Genomic DNA, 18,570 nt, shown 5'->3' on the forward strand with positions numbered 1-18,570 from the left:
ATTCCATTGTCGCTAATCTTACCCAGGGATTTTTGCCCATGTTAAATTTCCATTGTCGCTAATCTTACCCAGGGTGGTTAATGTTAAATTTCCATTGTCGCTAATCTTACCCAGGGGGTGTTTTTAATGCTAATTCCCATTGTCGCTAACCTCACCCCATTCACTACTACTGTGACTGAATTTTGTAACGCGTTAGGATTGGTGAAAAAAAAAAAAAAAAAAAAAAACTCAGTCCGTTTCGATCTTCCACTATAAACAACCATGCTTCACTTCATTCCCTTCACCTGTTCTCGTCACAAGATCTGGACTAACGTTGAATCATCTACCCTCGTACCGTCGATGTTGTTCCGCACGGACTTAACCATGTATGTCAAATCATCATGGACAATAATCGAGATCACCGATACGAGCGTTTGGAAAAGAAGGATCTATGTGGAGAGACAAGGCTGTCTGAAGAGAGTCCTCATCTACGGTCCAGAAGTCAGAAAACGTTTGAGGAAGAGAAGAAGACCTATACGGTGCCCTCTATGTTAATGGAATGATGTTAACAAAAATACCAAAGGCTTTTTTCAGGGCCACTCCATTGCCTCGAAAATATTTGCTTTCTTGACTAAAAAATAGTTTTAATCGATTTTATATTTTATATTTTATCTTTGCCTCCAAAAACATATACTGTCTCGACTAAAAATTTTTTTAGTGGATTTTATATTTTAGGTGTGATAGATTGATGTTCATCAATCTATTTCTATGTGTTATATATGTCTATGTCTACATATCTACTGTATCTGTCTCTACCTAGAGTAGCGTTGATTAAGGTCAGATATGTATGACAGGTCAATTATAAGCAACGATACGAGCCCCAGTGCTGTGAATCAGCCATGGTCCGAATCATCCAGTTTCGTCTGTCTGTTGCGACCACACTTTTGTCGATTTATTTAAGTGCCATTTATGTTTTGGGGGTATTTTAATGCTTCACTATGTTCTTGATGCCTAATGTTAGCACGTAGAGCCTCTTTGTGCTTCTTCGTTTACCGGGACCCGTGGTTCCAATTGGTTCAGTTATTGTGGTTATTTAATATTACGTTGGAGAACCGGATATAATGACGTAATGCGGCGCTCTTTTTAAGATGTATTAAACGGAATACGGGAAGTTGAGGAGTAATTTATGTCTCCATTTTGTGAGTGTTATATCACCATTTGACAATATCAATAATTGTAATAAGTAAAAATCTGTTCTGCTCTGTTGGAAAAATAATGCAAGCGAGTAATTCAAGAAATTTAATTGCAAGCAATCAAAAGTTATTTGGTAGCAGGTAAAGTAATGTATGTTAACTTAAGATTTCAGTATATTACAGTACAGTACTGTATTGAGTAGAGTTCGTAATTACTTGTTATGCATACCTGTACAACTATATCACAAAATGAGCATTTAAAAGTAAGCATAACGTAAAAATCGGCGTCTGTTCGAGAGATATTACCCCATTGAGGACAACTGGACGTGTTGCACGAACCCACATTGTGCCCTTGACTCTGCCGGAAAACTTAGCCCTACAACGTAAGACGTATCACATGATATTATGATACTTTTGATACTGTAGTACTAAGGAAAAAAACTGATGATAACACTCTTCCACGCCCAATTAGTCCCACAGGGGCTCGTATCGTTGCATACCATTTAACTGTCATACATGAACTATATAAAAATACGAGAGATAACACATCTCTCTTCTCGCGCGGCCTATTTAAAAAGTATTATATAATACACGTATGACTGGTGGATATACCATACAAAATGGACTCCTTTTCGCGAAAAGGGTTTTTTACCTTCTAAGTCAGGGGTGTGAAACACGCGGGCCGCATGCGGCCCGCCAAGCCGTATCATGTGGCCCACAATATGATTGGCGTCACAAGGTGTCATGACAGGTAACAAAGATGATGCGGCCCGGGCCTTGGGCCATCGAAAATGCCGACATGCGGCACTCAGGACGGTTTGAGTTTGAGACCCCTGTTCAAAGTCAATTAATTCATTGGGAAGTGTGTTATCATAGCAGTTCCCCTGAATAAAGTGCCTGTGCAAGAACCTGTTCTCGGCAAGTACATTAACTAGTCGAAGGGACCAACCCTTAAATTCTTGGGGGCGGGAAATGAGGAGGCGGGGGTTGGAAAAAAATAAAACATTCAGGGCTTTAAATAGCTTGAAAAACTATTCTTACTCTGATTCATACAAACAATAATACATTAATAGTCTTTCCCTAGAATAACCATGAACAGAAAGTGGAAATGTTTATTTTAGCTGACAAGGAAATTGTATAAACCATGTCTGACTTAATGGAAAGATGCAGTGCAGGAAAATAAGATTAATAAAAAATGTGAAATGTGAGTGCCAGTCATAATGATATATACATGACTTTGTTGAATAACCAAGATAGAGGTGAGTATATCTGCCGCCCCAGTTTTTCCGAAATTGATTCACATTTTGATCTGATAGGGGCCATTGGTACCCACTTTTCCCATTTCTCAAATGAACACTGGCTGTTTAACACTAGGTCTAACAAATTTAAATGGCATGGTACTTGCTATTTGTATTTACTAGGCACATGTTACAAACAAACAAAACACTCCAGGGCCCTCGATAGAGTTTCAGGATGAGGAGTCCTGAACTCTTCACTCTTGAAACTCATGAGTCCCCAGCATGTTTCTGAGAGTCAATAGCTTTCACTCGGAAGTCCCTTGCATTCAAAAGGATAGAAAAGAAAATGAAAAAGCAGATATTCAATACTTTATTACGTCTTTATTGAATTCCTAGCCATATCGCACTGAAATGAAAATATTTTTCAGGGAATCAAATGTTGAAAAAGCTTAGATATTGTACAGTACATTTAAATTTATTAGAAACATATTTACCCCTACATTAAGAACACAAACAACAAAAAATAAAGCACAATATGATATAATCAACAATAAGTTCAGTTCCAAAAATGATCTCTTAGAAAATCCAGTAGTATTTACTGCAAGTGGAAAACCATCTCCATTCCCATCAAGAAACTAACATGAATAAACACCTGGCATTACACTGCAAAATGGGATTGGGTCTCCTTGGACACATTCAAACTTATCAGTGTTTTGGTTAATATACAATGTAGATTTCCTCATTCATCATATGCTCTAGAAATATTCACCATTCTATCTCTATAGTTATTGAATAACAAGTAAGTCACCTGTTAGAGAAGGCATTGTGTTGATGTAGCATGGTGTGTGTGTGTGTGATTTGGATTTTTAACATAGCTTTAACAATTTTTCAGTAATATCACTATGATGTCTGCAGTGTGGCAGATTATAGTGATGTCTAGCATTGGAGCATCATGCCACACGCATGTGGCATCATGTCCCACCAGTCACAATATCCTGACACCAGGCCGACCAGTCCTAACACTTATCTCTTAATGCTGAATGCCTAGTGAGGCAGCTGTTAGTACCATTTTTATAAGTCTTTGGTATGATTTGGCCAAGCTTTAAACCCGTGACGTCCCGCATCTGAAGTGGACACTAAACCACTAGGCCACTGGAAAGGTTGAGTAGCATCATGTACAGTACTGGCATGTATTAAAAAAGCATGTGGTTTTCTGAATTCACACTACAATAAAATCACACCATCATCTCTTCCTATAATACATTAACTTGGAAATAAAATGAAAACCTATTAGAAGCACACAATAGGACCTGAACAGTGATTAGGATTTTACTGTGAACTGTCAAATGTTAGTGAATGTTATGCCTTATTAATTCTCCATTTAAAAGAAAATTAAAGAAATTGTAACTTTCAACACCATTTGTTCAATTAACTTTAAATGATGTATAGTGGATCTAAGAGGAAACACAGGAATGATATACGCAATCATAAGGTTTTAATCCACACCAAAACAAAATAAAAATTGTGCACTACAGCTTAATAAGTGAATAGATGTTACTAACTGCTGCGTCTGCCTCAAATGCGGGAGGTCATGGGTTAGATCCCCGGTTGAGTCATACCAAAGAATTTAAAAAATGGTACTAACAGCTGCCTCACTTGGTGCTCAGCATTAACAGGTTAGTGTTAGGACTGGTCGGCATGAAATAATCTGTTTCAAATATAATGTTAAACACAGCAGTAAGTATTTTATAAAATTATCTCTTAAAAATTCATCTGGAATCAGCTATTCCTGGTGATTTACCTTCTTTTAAATTATCAGTTCTTTTTTAGTGATAGGTTCAACAAGTTGATATGCAACTATATCATGAGTGCCATTGTTATGACTCTATGGTCATGAACTAAGTAATAGAAGAAAGCAAAATCAACAAGTTTTGTAATACTTAACAAATAATTTAATTATCAAAGTTATAAATGAAACTTTGAGAGGAACTTAAAGTATTATGAAGTGAATTCAAAATAATCTTGACAAAGTTCTATGAAAGTCCAAAAGAACGAAGCATTCTGTATACATTTAAAAACCGGAAATGTACTGGTCCACCAAGAATCATGGCGTTGCCAAGATGACATTGTCCATAACTATTTTGAATAATTCGCAATAGTTCCAGAATAATATTATAGTCCGATAATGAGCACTTTCTATTTCCACTGAACAGTCCAAACAAATGTTTTTTCCTCTCAAATAATATCAAAGTACAGTACAACATAAAACACATCTACAGACTTACAATTGGCACATAAGAAATAAGAATGACTCCAAAATAGGAATGAATCTGATTGCTCAGTTCTCTCTTTATATACACCTTCTGTTACGACTATTTCACAACATACTCCATGTGACGGACCTTACTACTCAATAATTTATCTCGAAATAGCCCATTCATGTGACCTAACCCGACCACTGGGAAGTTACTGACTTCTTCTACAACCGTTTAAACCCTAACAGCTAATTAATGAGAAATTAACCCAAAATCATAATTCTTTTTAGTAACATTATTATTAGGAATTATCATCGTAAACATCTATTTATAGTTCCTGTGTAATGTTATGCTCTTAACAAACCTAGCCATGTAGGCAAAATCTAAAAAAAAGATAATGAGAAATTACTACAATTTACAATCATGAATAAAAAAGACAACAATTGGATAAAACTATGTACCAGGAGTTACAATATATATATATATATATATATATATATATATATATATATATATATATATATATATATATATATATATATATCAGTCATATTCATTATCAACATTGTTGACATGTCTTTGAGGATTAAATACATTTGAAACGTGCCTGAATCATTCATTTAGTGATGGAGTTGGTGAGAATTTCACAATTGATAATCAGTTACACTTAACCAGCTGATAAGCAGTTATAACTGGTTACTTAGACCAAATTTGAATTTTTGTTTTTTATACAGTTACATGTAGTAATATCTTTGCTCAAGAGTTCAAAATGTTATTAAATGTACAGGAGTAATCTCTTTTATTGACATGCATACTTTAACCTGATAAAAATATTTTTATTTTTTTATTGTGTTATTTTTGTTATACAACTTTGTTAAATAAAAGCATTTTTTTATGCCTGATCAGTTTTACATAACTGAAAAACTGTTGCAGTCCCCCATAACTCTTATTTAGGATGTGTCTATCATTTAAAATAAAGAAGAATGTGGTTTTCTTGTTTGTCATTATTTACAGATACTACAAATTTCTTGGATTTTACATTTAAGCTGACACAAATCGTCAAAATTTGTTTAAATTTATTCCCTCAACAATTTAACAGCAAAATCATGTAATAATGACTATACGTTCCAAATTATGGAAGCTTACACCAATGGAATATGGTTTTATATTTGTATGGTAGATATTCGGGCCAAATCCAACTTTTGGAGAAAAAAAATAATTTTTAAGAAACTTCATCGTTTAGTGATTTCCTAGGATATGTTAATATGTTCAGTAAGTGTATTTCTTTTAAAGACTGCAAATAATCTGAACTTTCTTTAGGAGAACAGTAGTTTTCAGGTGACAAGTGTGCTACTGGTACTATGCATACAATCAGAGTGAGAGACAACATTGCCATCGCCACCTGGAACAATAGAACTCTGGCGCAGATTGGAAGACTCCAAGAGTTGACACATGAGCTGGAACACTACACATGGCACATTCTGGGACTCTGTGAAGTTAGATGGAAATCCCTAGGAGAACACCAAACCGAAGATGGGCATATATTATACTATAGTGGAGAGTGTGACAAGTCCATAAATGGAGTAGGTTTCCTTGTAAACAAAGCCATCAAGGGATCTGTGCTTGAATGCTGCCCCATATCTAGCAAAATCATTTCCATTCGTCTGAAAGCATCTCCCTTTAACATCACAATTATCCAAGTCTATGCTCCAACTACCGATCATGATGATGAAGAAATAGAGGAGTTTTACAACAAATTACAGGGTATTTTAAACATGGTCAGTAAGAAAGATATCCTCATCGTCCAAGGAGACTGGAATGCCAAAGTTGGCAAAGATGCTCTAAAAGACTGGGAAGTACATTGTGGACCTTCTAGCAATGAGCTTACCAATGAGAGAGAGAGACGGCTGCTCGAGTTCGCAAGCTACAACAACTTGGTACTAGCCAACAACCTGGGACAACATAAAGCTTCACGATGCTGGACATGGCACTCAGCAAATGGAACCCATCACAACCAGATCGACTACATACTGGTTCAAAACTGTTACCGATCTGGCATCAATAGAGCAAAAACAAGGACATTCCCAGGTACTGATGTTGGGAGTGATCACGACCTTGTGATTATGAACTTCCGAGTGAGGCTGAAGAAAATTAACAAGCCAAATAACATCAGGCTCAAATTCAACCTTGAACAACTGAAGGACCCTAACATCTGCAAGTCATTCCAACCCACAATTGGAGGAAAATTTGCTCCACTCCTTGTGATGGATGGTGATGTCAACGAGATGACAGACACCTTCAGAACAGTCATGACAGCAGCTGCCAAGGACATCATTGACCTCCATCGCCCGAAGAAAAAACCCTGGGTTACAGAAGAGATTTCGAAGTTGTGTGATGCCCGAAGAGAACTAAAAAACACCAGACACACAACAGGGGCATTGAAGTACCGAGAAATAAACAAGAATATCAGAAAAAACTTGAGCAAACAAAAGAAAATTGGATTGGACAAAAGTGCACAGAAATGGAGAAAAGTCTGATAAAGAATAACAGCAAAAAGACATTCCAAATTGCAAAAGACCTCACCAGACAGAAACAACCAAGAGTCAGTACCATTCAAGACAAAAATGGAAAATGCCTCACAGAAGCGAGTGACATTGCAGAAAGATGGACTGAATATTGCAAAGAATTCTACAACCATCAGCCCACAGGAGACCCAGAGGTGCTTGAAGTTCCAAACTCCTCAAATGATGATGACTTCCCCATTCTCAAAGAAGAGGTGGAGTCAGCAATAAGAGTACTGAAGAATGGGAAGGCAGCTGGAGTAGACAACATCCCAGCTGAACTTATCAAGAATGGGGGAGAATTAGTGAAAGAGCTACTAACAAAAATTTGCAACAAGATCTGGCAGACAGGTGAATGGCCAGCACAATGGACCCAGTCACTGATTATAACACTTCCCAAAAAAGGCAATCTCCAGCTGTGCCAAAATTACAGAACTATCAGTTTGATCAGCCATGCTAGTAAGGTAATGCTGAAGATTATCTTGAACAGACTGAAACCACAACCAGAAGAAATAATGGCTGAAGAACAGGCCAGGTTTCGGAGTGGAAGAAGCACAACAGAACAAATATTCAATCTCAGGGTTCTGTGCGAAAAGTACTCGCAACACCAACAAGACATCTATCATGTGTTCATAGATTTCAAAAAGGCCTTTGGCAGAGTGTGGCATGAGGCATTGTGGGCCACAATGAAGAAGTATAGCATGGGTCAAAAGTTAACCAATACCATCAAGCAGCTGTATGCCAAGGCTACCAGTGCAATAATTGCCCAGGGTGCTGTGGTGGACTGGTTCCAGACAACAGTGGGAGTGCGTCAAGGCTGTCTCCTGTCACCCACGCTTTTCAACATCTACTTAGAGCGCATCATGAGCTTAGCCCTGGAAGACCACTGTGGGACAGTCAGCATTGGAGGGCATAACATCACCAACCTCCGCTTTGCAGATGACATTGATGGGCTGGCAGACAGTGAAGATGAGCTTGCCAACTTAGTGAAGAACCTGGATGAAACATCTTCCAGATTTTACATGGATATAAGTGCTGAGAAGACAAAATTGATGACAAATAGTGGCAAACAAACCTCAGCCAAGATTAAAGTCAGAGAACATGAACTGGAAACAGTGAGCCAGTTCAAATATCTTGGTTCCATAATCACTGAAGAGGGATCAAGAGCAGAAATTTTGTCAAGAGCAGCACAAACAATGGCAGCTATGTCAAAGCTAAGACCCATCTGGAGAGACAAGAATATCTGTCTGAAAACTAAAATCAGACTATTGCGAGCTCTAGTCATCTCAGTCTTTTTGTACTCATGTGAGGCATGGACCCTGACAGCAGAATTACAATGAAGAATCCAGTCACTTGGAATGAGATGCTTCAGAACCATCCTTGGCATCTCTTACATGGACCACATCACAAATGAAGAAGTGTGTAACACCATCAGGCGCGAAATAGGCCAATATGAGGACCTCCTCACCACCATCAAAAAGAGAGAGCTGAAATGGTATGGCCATGTCACTAGAGCCAACAGTCTATCCACAACAGTCCTGCAGAGCAGCGTCCAGGGTGGCAAAAGGAGAGGTAGACAGAGAAAAAAGTGGACTGACAACATCACAGAATGGACAAGGAAATGTTTTGCGGAGACACAGGCATTGGCACATGATCGAGACAAGTGGAGGGAACTGGTCAGATGTTCAGCAGCACGGTGCCTGAACGACCACACTAGGTCATGAGACTAATGATGATGAGTTTTCAGTTTGAGTTTTATGTAATTTTGCCAGTATATTGTTTTGGGTTTAATGCCATTTCTCAGCACAAGACAGACTATAAATGGCAGCCATTATAAGTGGTGGAAGAAGAACCTGGTTAAAACTCTGATAAGAGCCTCCAACCCACAGGAACCTACTGGAAGGTTTTTCCACCCACACTTGCCAATCCTAACACTCCAAAAACTATTTAAGTTCAAAAAATGTAAACAAACAGCATTTTGGGATAAGCTGGAGTTTTTGGGTTGAGTTGTACTAAATGATGCATTGCGCATAAATGCACGCATGCCACAAAATATTTTTTGCAGCGGTTTAACTTGCCTTGACATAGGGCCAGGTGAGCTTATGACATGGTCCTGAACCCAACATTTTTCTGTCAACATTTGTTTCTTGCTGCTCTGGGGGTTGTTTTTTTTTCTATCTAACAATGATGGAGTAATGGTTTTTATCATCAGTATCTCAGAAGAGTTTTAATGAGTTAAAGTTGTGCATATTAATGAGATATTCTTACATCTATTTGCCTGAGCTTTTAATCACTCTGGAGACCATATTTTTGATTTATGATGTTATAAAACTTTGAGTACTGTAGGTTCTTGATCACTATCAAAATCCAGTCTGGTGACGTCTTTATTTATGTCTGGTAGTAGCTGCATGCTAGCAGCAATGCATATATGAGGGGAAAAATGGGTTTAGATTAAAATTTACTCATAATTAAATTAAAAAATTGCACATTTTTTCAGTAATTCTTTTGAGCCAAATCAGAGCATTTATTCTTTTTATTACAGCATTTAATATCCCACCACATATGAGCTGGTTCCATACAGTAGCTTGTAAATTATTGGTTTGTCTGTGATCTAAAACCTGTGTAAGACCAGTGTCTTATTATTTTGCATCATTTTGTTGGTCACATTAGTCTCACAACTAGGCCTCACACGTGCTTTTGCAGAGTGATAATATTGGAAGAGAAAATGCACCTCCAAATTGGAGTACTCCAAAAACTTATAAAGAGTTCTAGCTAACCTATACAGACTTTGTTTATGATATCTTTGGCATGCACTTGTTATGATGAGGTTTACCTTTCAGAACATTTTATTTTACAAATGATAGTTTTTATTAGAATACATTGAGCTCTATCAAATCCTTGCACATTTCATACAGACTCAAAAGTCACAATTTTAAAAAGTTTTAATTCTTGGTGACAGAAATTGATTGAGTGCCTACATTTTTGGACCTTTTGTAATAGGTCAATATAGTTGGCTTTTTTATAGTCTCGTTTACAATGGCTGCTGGAATCTGCTTAATAATTACCGGTATTAGAGACTAGCTGTATGTTTCGTCATTACATTCTTGACATATTTTTTGTTTTCAGAATATTTTCAGAAAATGAAGTCACATCTGTGGTTGAAAATTCAATCCCAGTGGAGCACTATTATCAGTGACGTCCATGTTTCCACTGTTCTTGACAGTCTGATGGGAAAATTGGTGATAAATTTTGATGAATATGAAGCCATATCAAAACAAGAGACTGAAAGTAAGAAGGCAAGGAGACTCCTTGAAATTTTGAAGTATAAAGATGACCAGCATTATAACAATTTTCTGGCTGCTTTGGATGCGAATGAGAATGAATATGGAAAAATTGCAGATGCCATTAGAGAAGCAGAGGTCCCACAGGACTCTTTAGAACTTGGTGAGTTTTAGTGCCAAAAAACTGTAATTAATGTTGAATACATTAAAATCTCTTAAAATTCTAATCCTTTTGAAATTTAGATGTGGAAAGTTATTGTGAAAAATGTTATATTTTTAGCATGCATTGAAACTTATTTCTCACAATCAGAATTTAAAATAATTGTTTCGTTAATCTGAACTGTTACATTTTTACGTTAAAAACCAGCGAATTGTACTAATAAATTTGCAGTTTGATTAATCTGAATTTAGGGGAAAACCCAGCAAAATGTACTAACAATTTTAAACTATATAGAATAGATGTCACACATCATGTGTAATAAATGTATAATATTGATTAGTAAATCATTTATAGTCACTGATCACTAATGTTCTTTGCAGATCAGAAGCTGAGAAATGGCAACCATAAGTATCACTGTTTGTCTGACTGATTTATCAGTAACAAAAACTGAACAAATCAGCAATTCTTCTTCTCCCCATAATTAACTGTAACGATGTCATTATTACATTAGTTTTTGTATGGTTGTCATGAATTAATTAAGTTTATTGAACTTTGGGTGTTAAAGGAGTGAGTGCATGTGGTCTTAATTCAGTGAAAGTGTAAGATAAACAGCTCATGATTTTATTCTCAGCTGTACATCTAATAAAAAATTAAATACACAGAAATACTGAATTCATTTGATATTAAAACAATTTACAGCTGTGCTCACAGTTGCTAAAGACAGTTTTCATAATAACTGTTCTGCAAAAACTATATGAAAAGTACTGGATACTGGCTGGGGATTTTTTTTTTTACATAGTTGCTATATAAAAATATAAATAAATTTAAAAAGGCATAATCAAATTTCTTACCAACACCTATGTCTTTTTGAAGCAGAATTATCTGCAAATTAAATTCTTGGAGTTAAATATTAATGTCTTATCTACAATAAAATATATTTACACATATTTTCAAAATAAACTTTCGGTTCAATTTACCACATATTAAAAGAGCAACCTATTTACTCTAAATGTGCCAGAAGTTTGTTTAAAAACTACATATAACATGCCTAGATGGTGAACAAGAAATATTGTAGTTGTGTCAGAAAAAATATGATGCAATAAAGAAAATAGGATCTGAAGTACCTTTCAGCAATAAGCTGCAATAATACATAACTTGAGTTGTGCTTCACTTGCTGACAACTGCACAATCTCTTTTACTGGGAGCTGCATTGGCTTGTCAGGTTGAGCATGACTTGCGTGTCAAGAGTTTTGGATTTGATACTTGCCGAGGCCAGCCTGTGTTAACAGCTTTGGTGTGTCCTTACGCTACCATTATCCTAGCATGATATGGCCATATCAAGCGCTGAAAGTGCCGTTAGAAACCAACCAACATTTTTCTGGCACAAAGTGTCAGTCAACCTTGCCAATGATCTGAGGCAGCATTAATCTTGAAACCAAAACTATTTCAAAGCTAGTGAAAGAAATACTGCAACCTCTTTAGAAGCCCACACATTTTCAATTCAAATGTTCCCCAGCCAGCAGACTTGGTGACATGCATTTTTATCCCATTTATGCATGCCATATGTTAGACTTTGCTCTGTTTCTTTATTTTAATGATAAATGTTGTTACCACTCTACCATATACATGTACATAGAAAATTTATTTAAAAAAGAATTAGATATATTTTTACTATCTGCATAGTCATCAAGTACATGCATGCAGCTTGATTTTCTTGAGACATGAGCACACCTGCTCAACATGAAAAGAATATTCCTGCTTCAGATAGATTACCTGAACTACTTCTCCTGCCACCTGCTACTCCATTAAAAAAAATGTTTAAATCTTTACAAGACCCAGAACTAGGCTAACAGAATGTCCTGCAAAATTAAAAAGTTAATTGATATTTTCCTGGGAAACATCACAGCAAAATTGTGGAATTCAGTTCTCAACCTTTCATAATGGTTTATGATTACCACTTTTATTATTTAACATAGCATGAAAACACCAGTGCATAAAGTTTAAGAAACTAGAGATAAAAGTCACTGTTTATTTTGTTTTTCAGAATAGAGGCCACTGTTTTCAGTACTGGATTTCCATTGTCTAAGTACCCAAAAAGTAGCTTTGCCAGTCTGGGTAAATTATGTTGTTATCTATAGACACATGATGGGTCATTTGTCACAGATTGTGACCAAGTGTACAATTAATGTAAAATGAATAAATTAAATTGCTATGAAAAATATCACTATTTTCTTTGCAGGCAGTACATCTGCCACCATGCAGCAGCTCATTAAAGAGGCTCTGGAAGAAAATTTTGAAGCAAAGTCTGGAGGACAAGTTCATTTTGAAAAACTCGTCAATGCGGTTCAGATTTCATTTAAAGCTCATGGAGAGTACTTTGGTTATGATGTAATTATGATGACATCATTGGAGAATATTGTCAAGCAGGTTTTTCCATCCTCCCAATTAAAAGAAATGCCAAGTGGAAGTAAATCATGGTATGAGGTCATTTTTTTTCTCCCCCCGTAATTTCGCCTTGTCTGCAGAGCATAACCAAGAGATAAGTATCACTTTTCAAGACTCAGATGGCTTTCTAATTGTCATTATTCCAGTAAATGTTAACATTAATAGTTTTTGCATTTCTCAGAAGCTCTTGCATGTACAATAGTTTTGTCACTTTTGCACATGTAAAATGACATGTTCACGTTTGCAAAATCAGTATTTTGCTTAAGTAAATTAATTTGTCTCAGAATCAAGACTGATTAGACTCTGTATCAAGATTAAACTCAACATCATGACTGATTAAACTCATTATCCAGATTTGACTCTACATTCAGATTGTTTACACTGAACATATACTACTTATGTTATCAAAATGTTGTACAAGATTGATATTGAGTGAGATGCATGCATACAAATGAGTTGATATTGCATTTGATTGGCTGGGTTTATGGATTTGATTGCATTTGATTGGCTGGATACATGGATTTGATTGCATTTGATTGGCTGGGTATATGGATTTGATTGCATTTGATTGGCTGGGTAAATGTATTTATATCTCGAAGATCTTACATTTGATTGGCTGGGTATATGGATTTATATCAGCAAGATCTTCCATTGGATTGGCTGGGTATACGGATTTGATTGCATTTGATTGGCTGGGTACATGGATTTATATCATCAAGATCTTGCATGTGATTGGCTTGGTATAATAATTTGATTGGCTCTGTATATGGATTTGATTGGCTGGGTATATGGATTTATATCATGAAGATCTTGGATGGATTGAGCATCAGCCACATATATTAACGAGATAACCTTACTTACATTTGGCAGAGCTTGTTACCCCTATTTCTGATCAGATGTGGAATATATTGTTATATTGTTAAGATCTTAGACAAGTTCAGTACTGTGTGAGATCCAAACATAAAAATGAATTGATCTTTGATTGGCTAACCATGTTACCTCTTTGGTAGACATGTTTCTAATTCTGTTTCGATCAAACGTGAAACACAAACTTATATTGTCAAAATCTTGGTTGGGATTGATAACGAGTGAGATCCACACATAATATATTGAACATATGATAGGTTGAGCTTATTTCCACTCCACCATTATCTTGCTTTGATTGATGACAGATCTTGTAACCACGTAAGAGGCCAGATTTCTGATCTGATTTTCATCAAACTTGTAATTTATGGCTTAATATATCATCAAGATCTTTGATGCATTTGATAATGAGTGAGATCCATGCATATATTAATGATGTGATATTTAGCATCTGATTTGTCAAGCTTGTTGCCGATCTAGAGGTCATATTTCTGATCTGACTTTGATCTTTGATCACATTTGGAATATTTGCTTGTATCATTAAAATCTTGTACAAGTTTGATAAAGAATGAGATACACACATATTAATGAGTTGATCTTGCATCAGATTGTTACCACTTTGGTCCAGTTGTGATCAAATTTGAAATATAATCTCATAACATCAGAATCATGGATGGGTTTGATATTAATGAAACCTGTGCATATTAATGATGTAATCTTGCATCTGATTGGCTGATCCTTCTACCACCTTCAAAGCCATATTTGCAACCTGATTTTAATTGAAGTTGGAAAATATGCTTCTGTCATCAGGATAGACTGTTATAGACTATTAATGAGTGAGATTGATGCATATTAAGAAGTGATCTTGCTTCTGATTGACTGAGCCTCTTGGAGCCATTTTCTATATCAAGATCTCATGCAAATTCATTTATGAGCAAAATATTGTATATCATTTATACCTTCATCTTTAGAAAGAATTTTTATCAGATTATAGTAAAGTAAATAAAATGAACATGATGTAAAGTTTAGGAGATCATAAGTTTATTGACACTACTACACAAGCTATTTTATTGAAATTGTCAACTGTTAAGTTATGCAAGCCAGGGAAGTGATTTTTTTATTTTCTAAATTACCCCACTTTTGTACTTGATATTGAAATGCTATTTCAGATATTTCATTCAGGAAATCTTGTCTAGAAGAAACTTTTGATGAAATCTAATGAGTCAGTACCAAAAAGAAAATGGTGCAAAAAGTGAGCTCTCATGTTGAAAAGAATTGTGACAATAAAAAAGAATCAAGAATAAAACTTATTGTAATTTAGCTACAGAACATTCAGGCTTTCATTGATACAGCTGTACGTCAATTTGTTGATTAGAAGTACAGGAGGTGCAAGTTTGACTGAAGATAAGAAAATATGGAGACCCAATTTAACATTTATAATCTTTTTACCCAATACAAATGGGGAATTAATACATCAGACCAATAACTAAATAATTATAATCATACACTACAGAGCTTGAATGTAATACTTGTATACTTGCAAAGTGTGATTTCAGGTTCTGTGAGTGCTAAATTTGTCATATCAGTGATAAAAACTGTACACAGCAAATCTTTTGTAAAACTTGTTAAATTTACTACTAAAATTACCTGCATGATTACAAAGTGCAGAGTATTCCTTCATTGTGAGACATGCTGTTTAGCATGTAGATTAATCCATTATACATACATGTACTGACTGTTAACACACAGTGTGGACTAGGGTACAACTATTATATTGTCAGTGGGAAGCTGGATACCTCAGTTTTTGCCTTACCATTTCAGTGCTGGTCAATTTATTTAAATTCATGGAAAAAGCCATGATGATTTGGCCTTTTTTTCCTCTACCTTTGTTCAGGCCATTGATACTTGTCTACATAAAATATGAACTCTTGTGTCTTTCTTCTGTTTAATGAGCATTGTGGAGGTTCACTAGTAAAAGTAAACAAATTCATTTTGTATTACACCTCGTAAAAGTAAAATAGTAATGTACCATGATATTCACCTGATTTTGACAATGACTTATTTTTGACAATATTTTGCAATAACAAAGTTATGTATCAGTTCTTCAGAATGAAACTAATTTGATATTGTCAAATAACTTGATCAGTATTTCCATGTTTTTATATCATGTGACTTAAAGATTTAGTGACCCTTGTAAACATTATATATTTTAAAAATTTCACTTGACCTGAGTCATGTGGAGGAGAGAACTCTCTACTCCCAAATATTTAGTCTACTATGAACCCTATTTAGGTAAAATCTCTAATAGGATGCTTTTTTTGTAGGAGGGCTGGTTGTAGATTTTATTAGATTGACTATCCTTTGTAATTGAATTAACTTGTCAAATAAAAGCATTAAGTAGAAATAGATTTTTCAAGTTATTTTTTTTCTCTTTCTGTAGGTGCAAAAATTGTAGGTAGTAAAAAGTTAAGCATAAAGTCACAATGACCTTTAACATTATTGTCAGAATGTGGTTGAAAAAATGGCCACCAGTTGGCTTGAAAAAATTTTTTTACTGCATGAATATTCTTTATGCTCTGTCTCTAATGACATCAGTTGAAACCAAAAATTTAATGGAGGCAGGCTGATCAAGAAGATTGATGTAAAGTTTGATCGACAATTTTCCTGTTGGTATTTTAGTGGTATTAATTTAGAAGAACTGCATCAAACTCAACAAGCTTAGGTTTAAATATTGTTATCAATCTAACCTCAGTCAAAATTGCTTTTCAACTTTCTCCTCTCAAAATTTCATTGAGTCATGGCTGGGTAGACTCTTGAACTAAATTTTTTAATTTAATAGAAGTAATAAATTACCTATTATTCCATTGCTATATCACTTCCTTGTGCCAGTCCTTAGCTAAGGATATTATTCCCTTCAGTTGGTAATATGAGGTCAAGAATTAATGTCACATGATCTCAGTCTGATACTGTGTATTTTTTCATCATTGAATTATGCCTTCAGGTACTGGCAAATGTGGTCATAAAATGGCAGCATGATATAATCACACTACATGTTTACTCATTGCTCCTTATGTTGTTTGTAATGAGGCTTGGGACTTGATAAAGGTTGCTAGGCCTATAGGCCAGAAAGAAGAATGATGCTTCTTCCTCTTCTCCTCAAGAGGAGTCCTCTGTTCCCAATAAGGACTATAGCACTTCCTGGTGTAGAGAAATTTCCATGTTTCAGGGACAGCACTTCTTGATGTAGAGAAGTTGCCTGATTCCACTAAAGGGACATTTTTGAGGGGGGAATTTTCAGCACTTCCTAGCATATAAGTCCTTCATGAAAGTTAATTTCCATAGTGTCTGAAATATTAGACACAGTATGAAGTAATCAGAATGGATCACAAACTGTATCTGTATCCCCAGCAATTTGATTTTGGGGTTCAAGAGAAGACATCCATTGAACTGTGATGTTTGTTCTCATATTTTCTGAGATCTTCCTGTCTTTTGTATGTTGTCTGACATTGTTGGCAAGATTCATTTAAACCTTTGTGTATAATAATTATGTGTTGCTCACGAGATTGGTGATGTTTGGCATTTAGCTGTCATGATGCAGGAAGATCATGTAACGGTATTGGACTACTCATTAAAATGCAGGGGTGGCTGTGCTGCTAAACTGAACAAAAGGCAAATAAAAGTATGGATATACTAAGAATACATCTGTATAATAATTCGTGAGCCTTATGGGGGAGGCTATTTTGTCCCCCCCCACCTAAATTCCAGCACTATGACATCAGCAGATTTGGAGGAGATGAATGCAGATATGTTGCAGTTTTAGTTGGATACATGTACATTGACTGGTACATCAGATGGTGACACAGTTCGTGACTGTAGGCTGAATCTGACCTCTCTATCTTTGGCAGATAATGTGGATACAGTGGGGGAATGTTCCCCCCATTTTAGGCAGATCAGTGGATGCAAGTCCCCCTCTGCATGTACATTAAGCTATGCCTTTGGCTGTAAGACCGGACAAATGGGGTATTTTTAGGATTCAGTGGATCCAGCATGTAGTACCTGGAGCTGTACTGTAAATCTAGGTGGCCCAGTCATCTCAATTCATACTGTTTTGGGGGGATCTTAGTGATAGATCAACCACTTTGCCAGACATATGTCTGCGTATATTTTAAAGGATGGGAATCTTAGTGCAAGATCTGTTAAGATAGTCAAGGTTGTGGTTACACAGGCAGACAACAGTGGGAAATCCATCCATTCATCCAGCATTACTGGTGCGGAAGCTGCCCAGTTCGACCTCTGCACATCCGACAGCTTGGCTGATCATTCTCCTAGCTAAACATCCATCTGTGTAGGTGTGACAAAACTGGCATAGACTTTTCCTAATTTTGCTGTCTGGGTTGACAGGGTATACCCTAGATTTTCTCGGTCTCCACCATTCTTACTGTTGAGGGAAGTGGAGGTGAACTACCACTCTTGCCATTCCCTTTCTCCAGGGAAAGAATATCAAAGAACTCTCGTATGAGAAGCTGTAGAAAAATGGTAAGACATCAGCCTCCCTTTGGGCTAGAATATTCTGTAATGCAATTATAGCAGTTCA

At 36.0% G+C, this 18,570-nt stretch overlaps 1 protein-coding gene across 2 annotated transcripts in view; it reads left to right on the top strand.

Annotated features, from left to right (window-relative positions):
- Window positions 1–1,110: 1,110 nt before the first annotated feature.
- LOC149779783 (uncharacterized) overlaps window positions 1,111–18,570 on the top strand; it is a 56,035-nt gene continuing 38,575 nt past the window's right edge. Inside the window, exons 1-3 of one of the 2 annotated variants that reach the window (XM_089938681.1) lie at window positions 1,111–1,178; window positions 10,353–10,670; window positions 12,907–13,144. In XM_089938681.1, the coding sequence (XP_089794807.1) occupies window positions 10,367–10,670; window positions 12,907–13,144 (542 nt within the window). In that variant the 5' untranslated portion in view covers window positions 1,111–1,178; window positions 10,353–10,366. The other variant, XM_089938682.1, reaches the window with a different exon arrangement.

Source organism: Sinohyriopsis cumingii, chromosome 17, assembly GCF_028554795.1.
Source record: "Sinohyriopsis cumingii isolate HCF-2022 chromosome 17, ASM2855479v2, whole genome shotgun sequence".
In the NCBI taxonomy this organism is placed as follows: Eukaryota; Metazoa; Mollusca; class Bivalvia; order Unionida; family Unionidae; genus Sinohyriopsis; species Sinohyriopsis cumingii.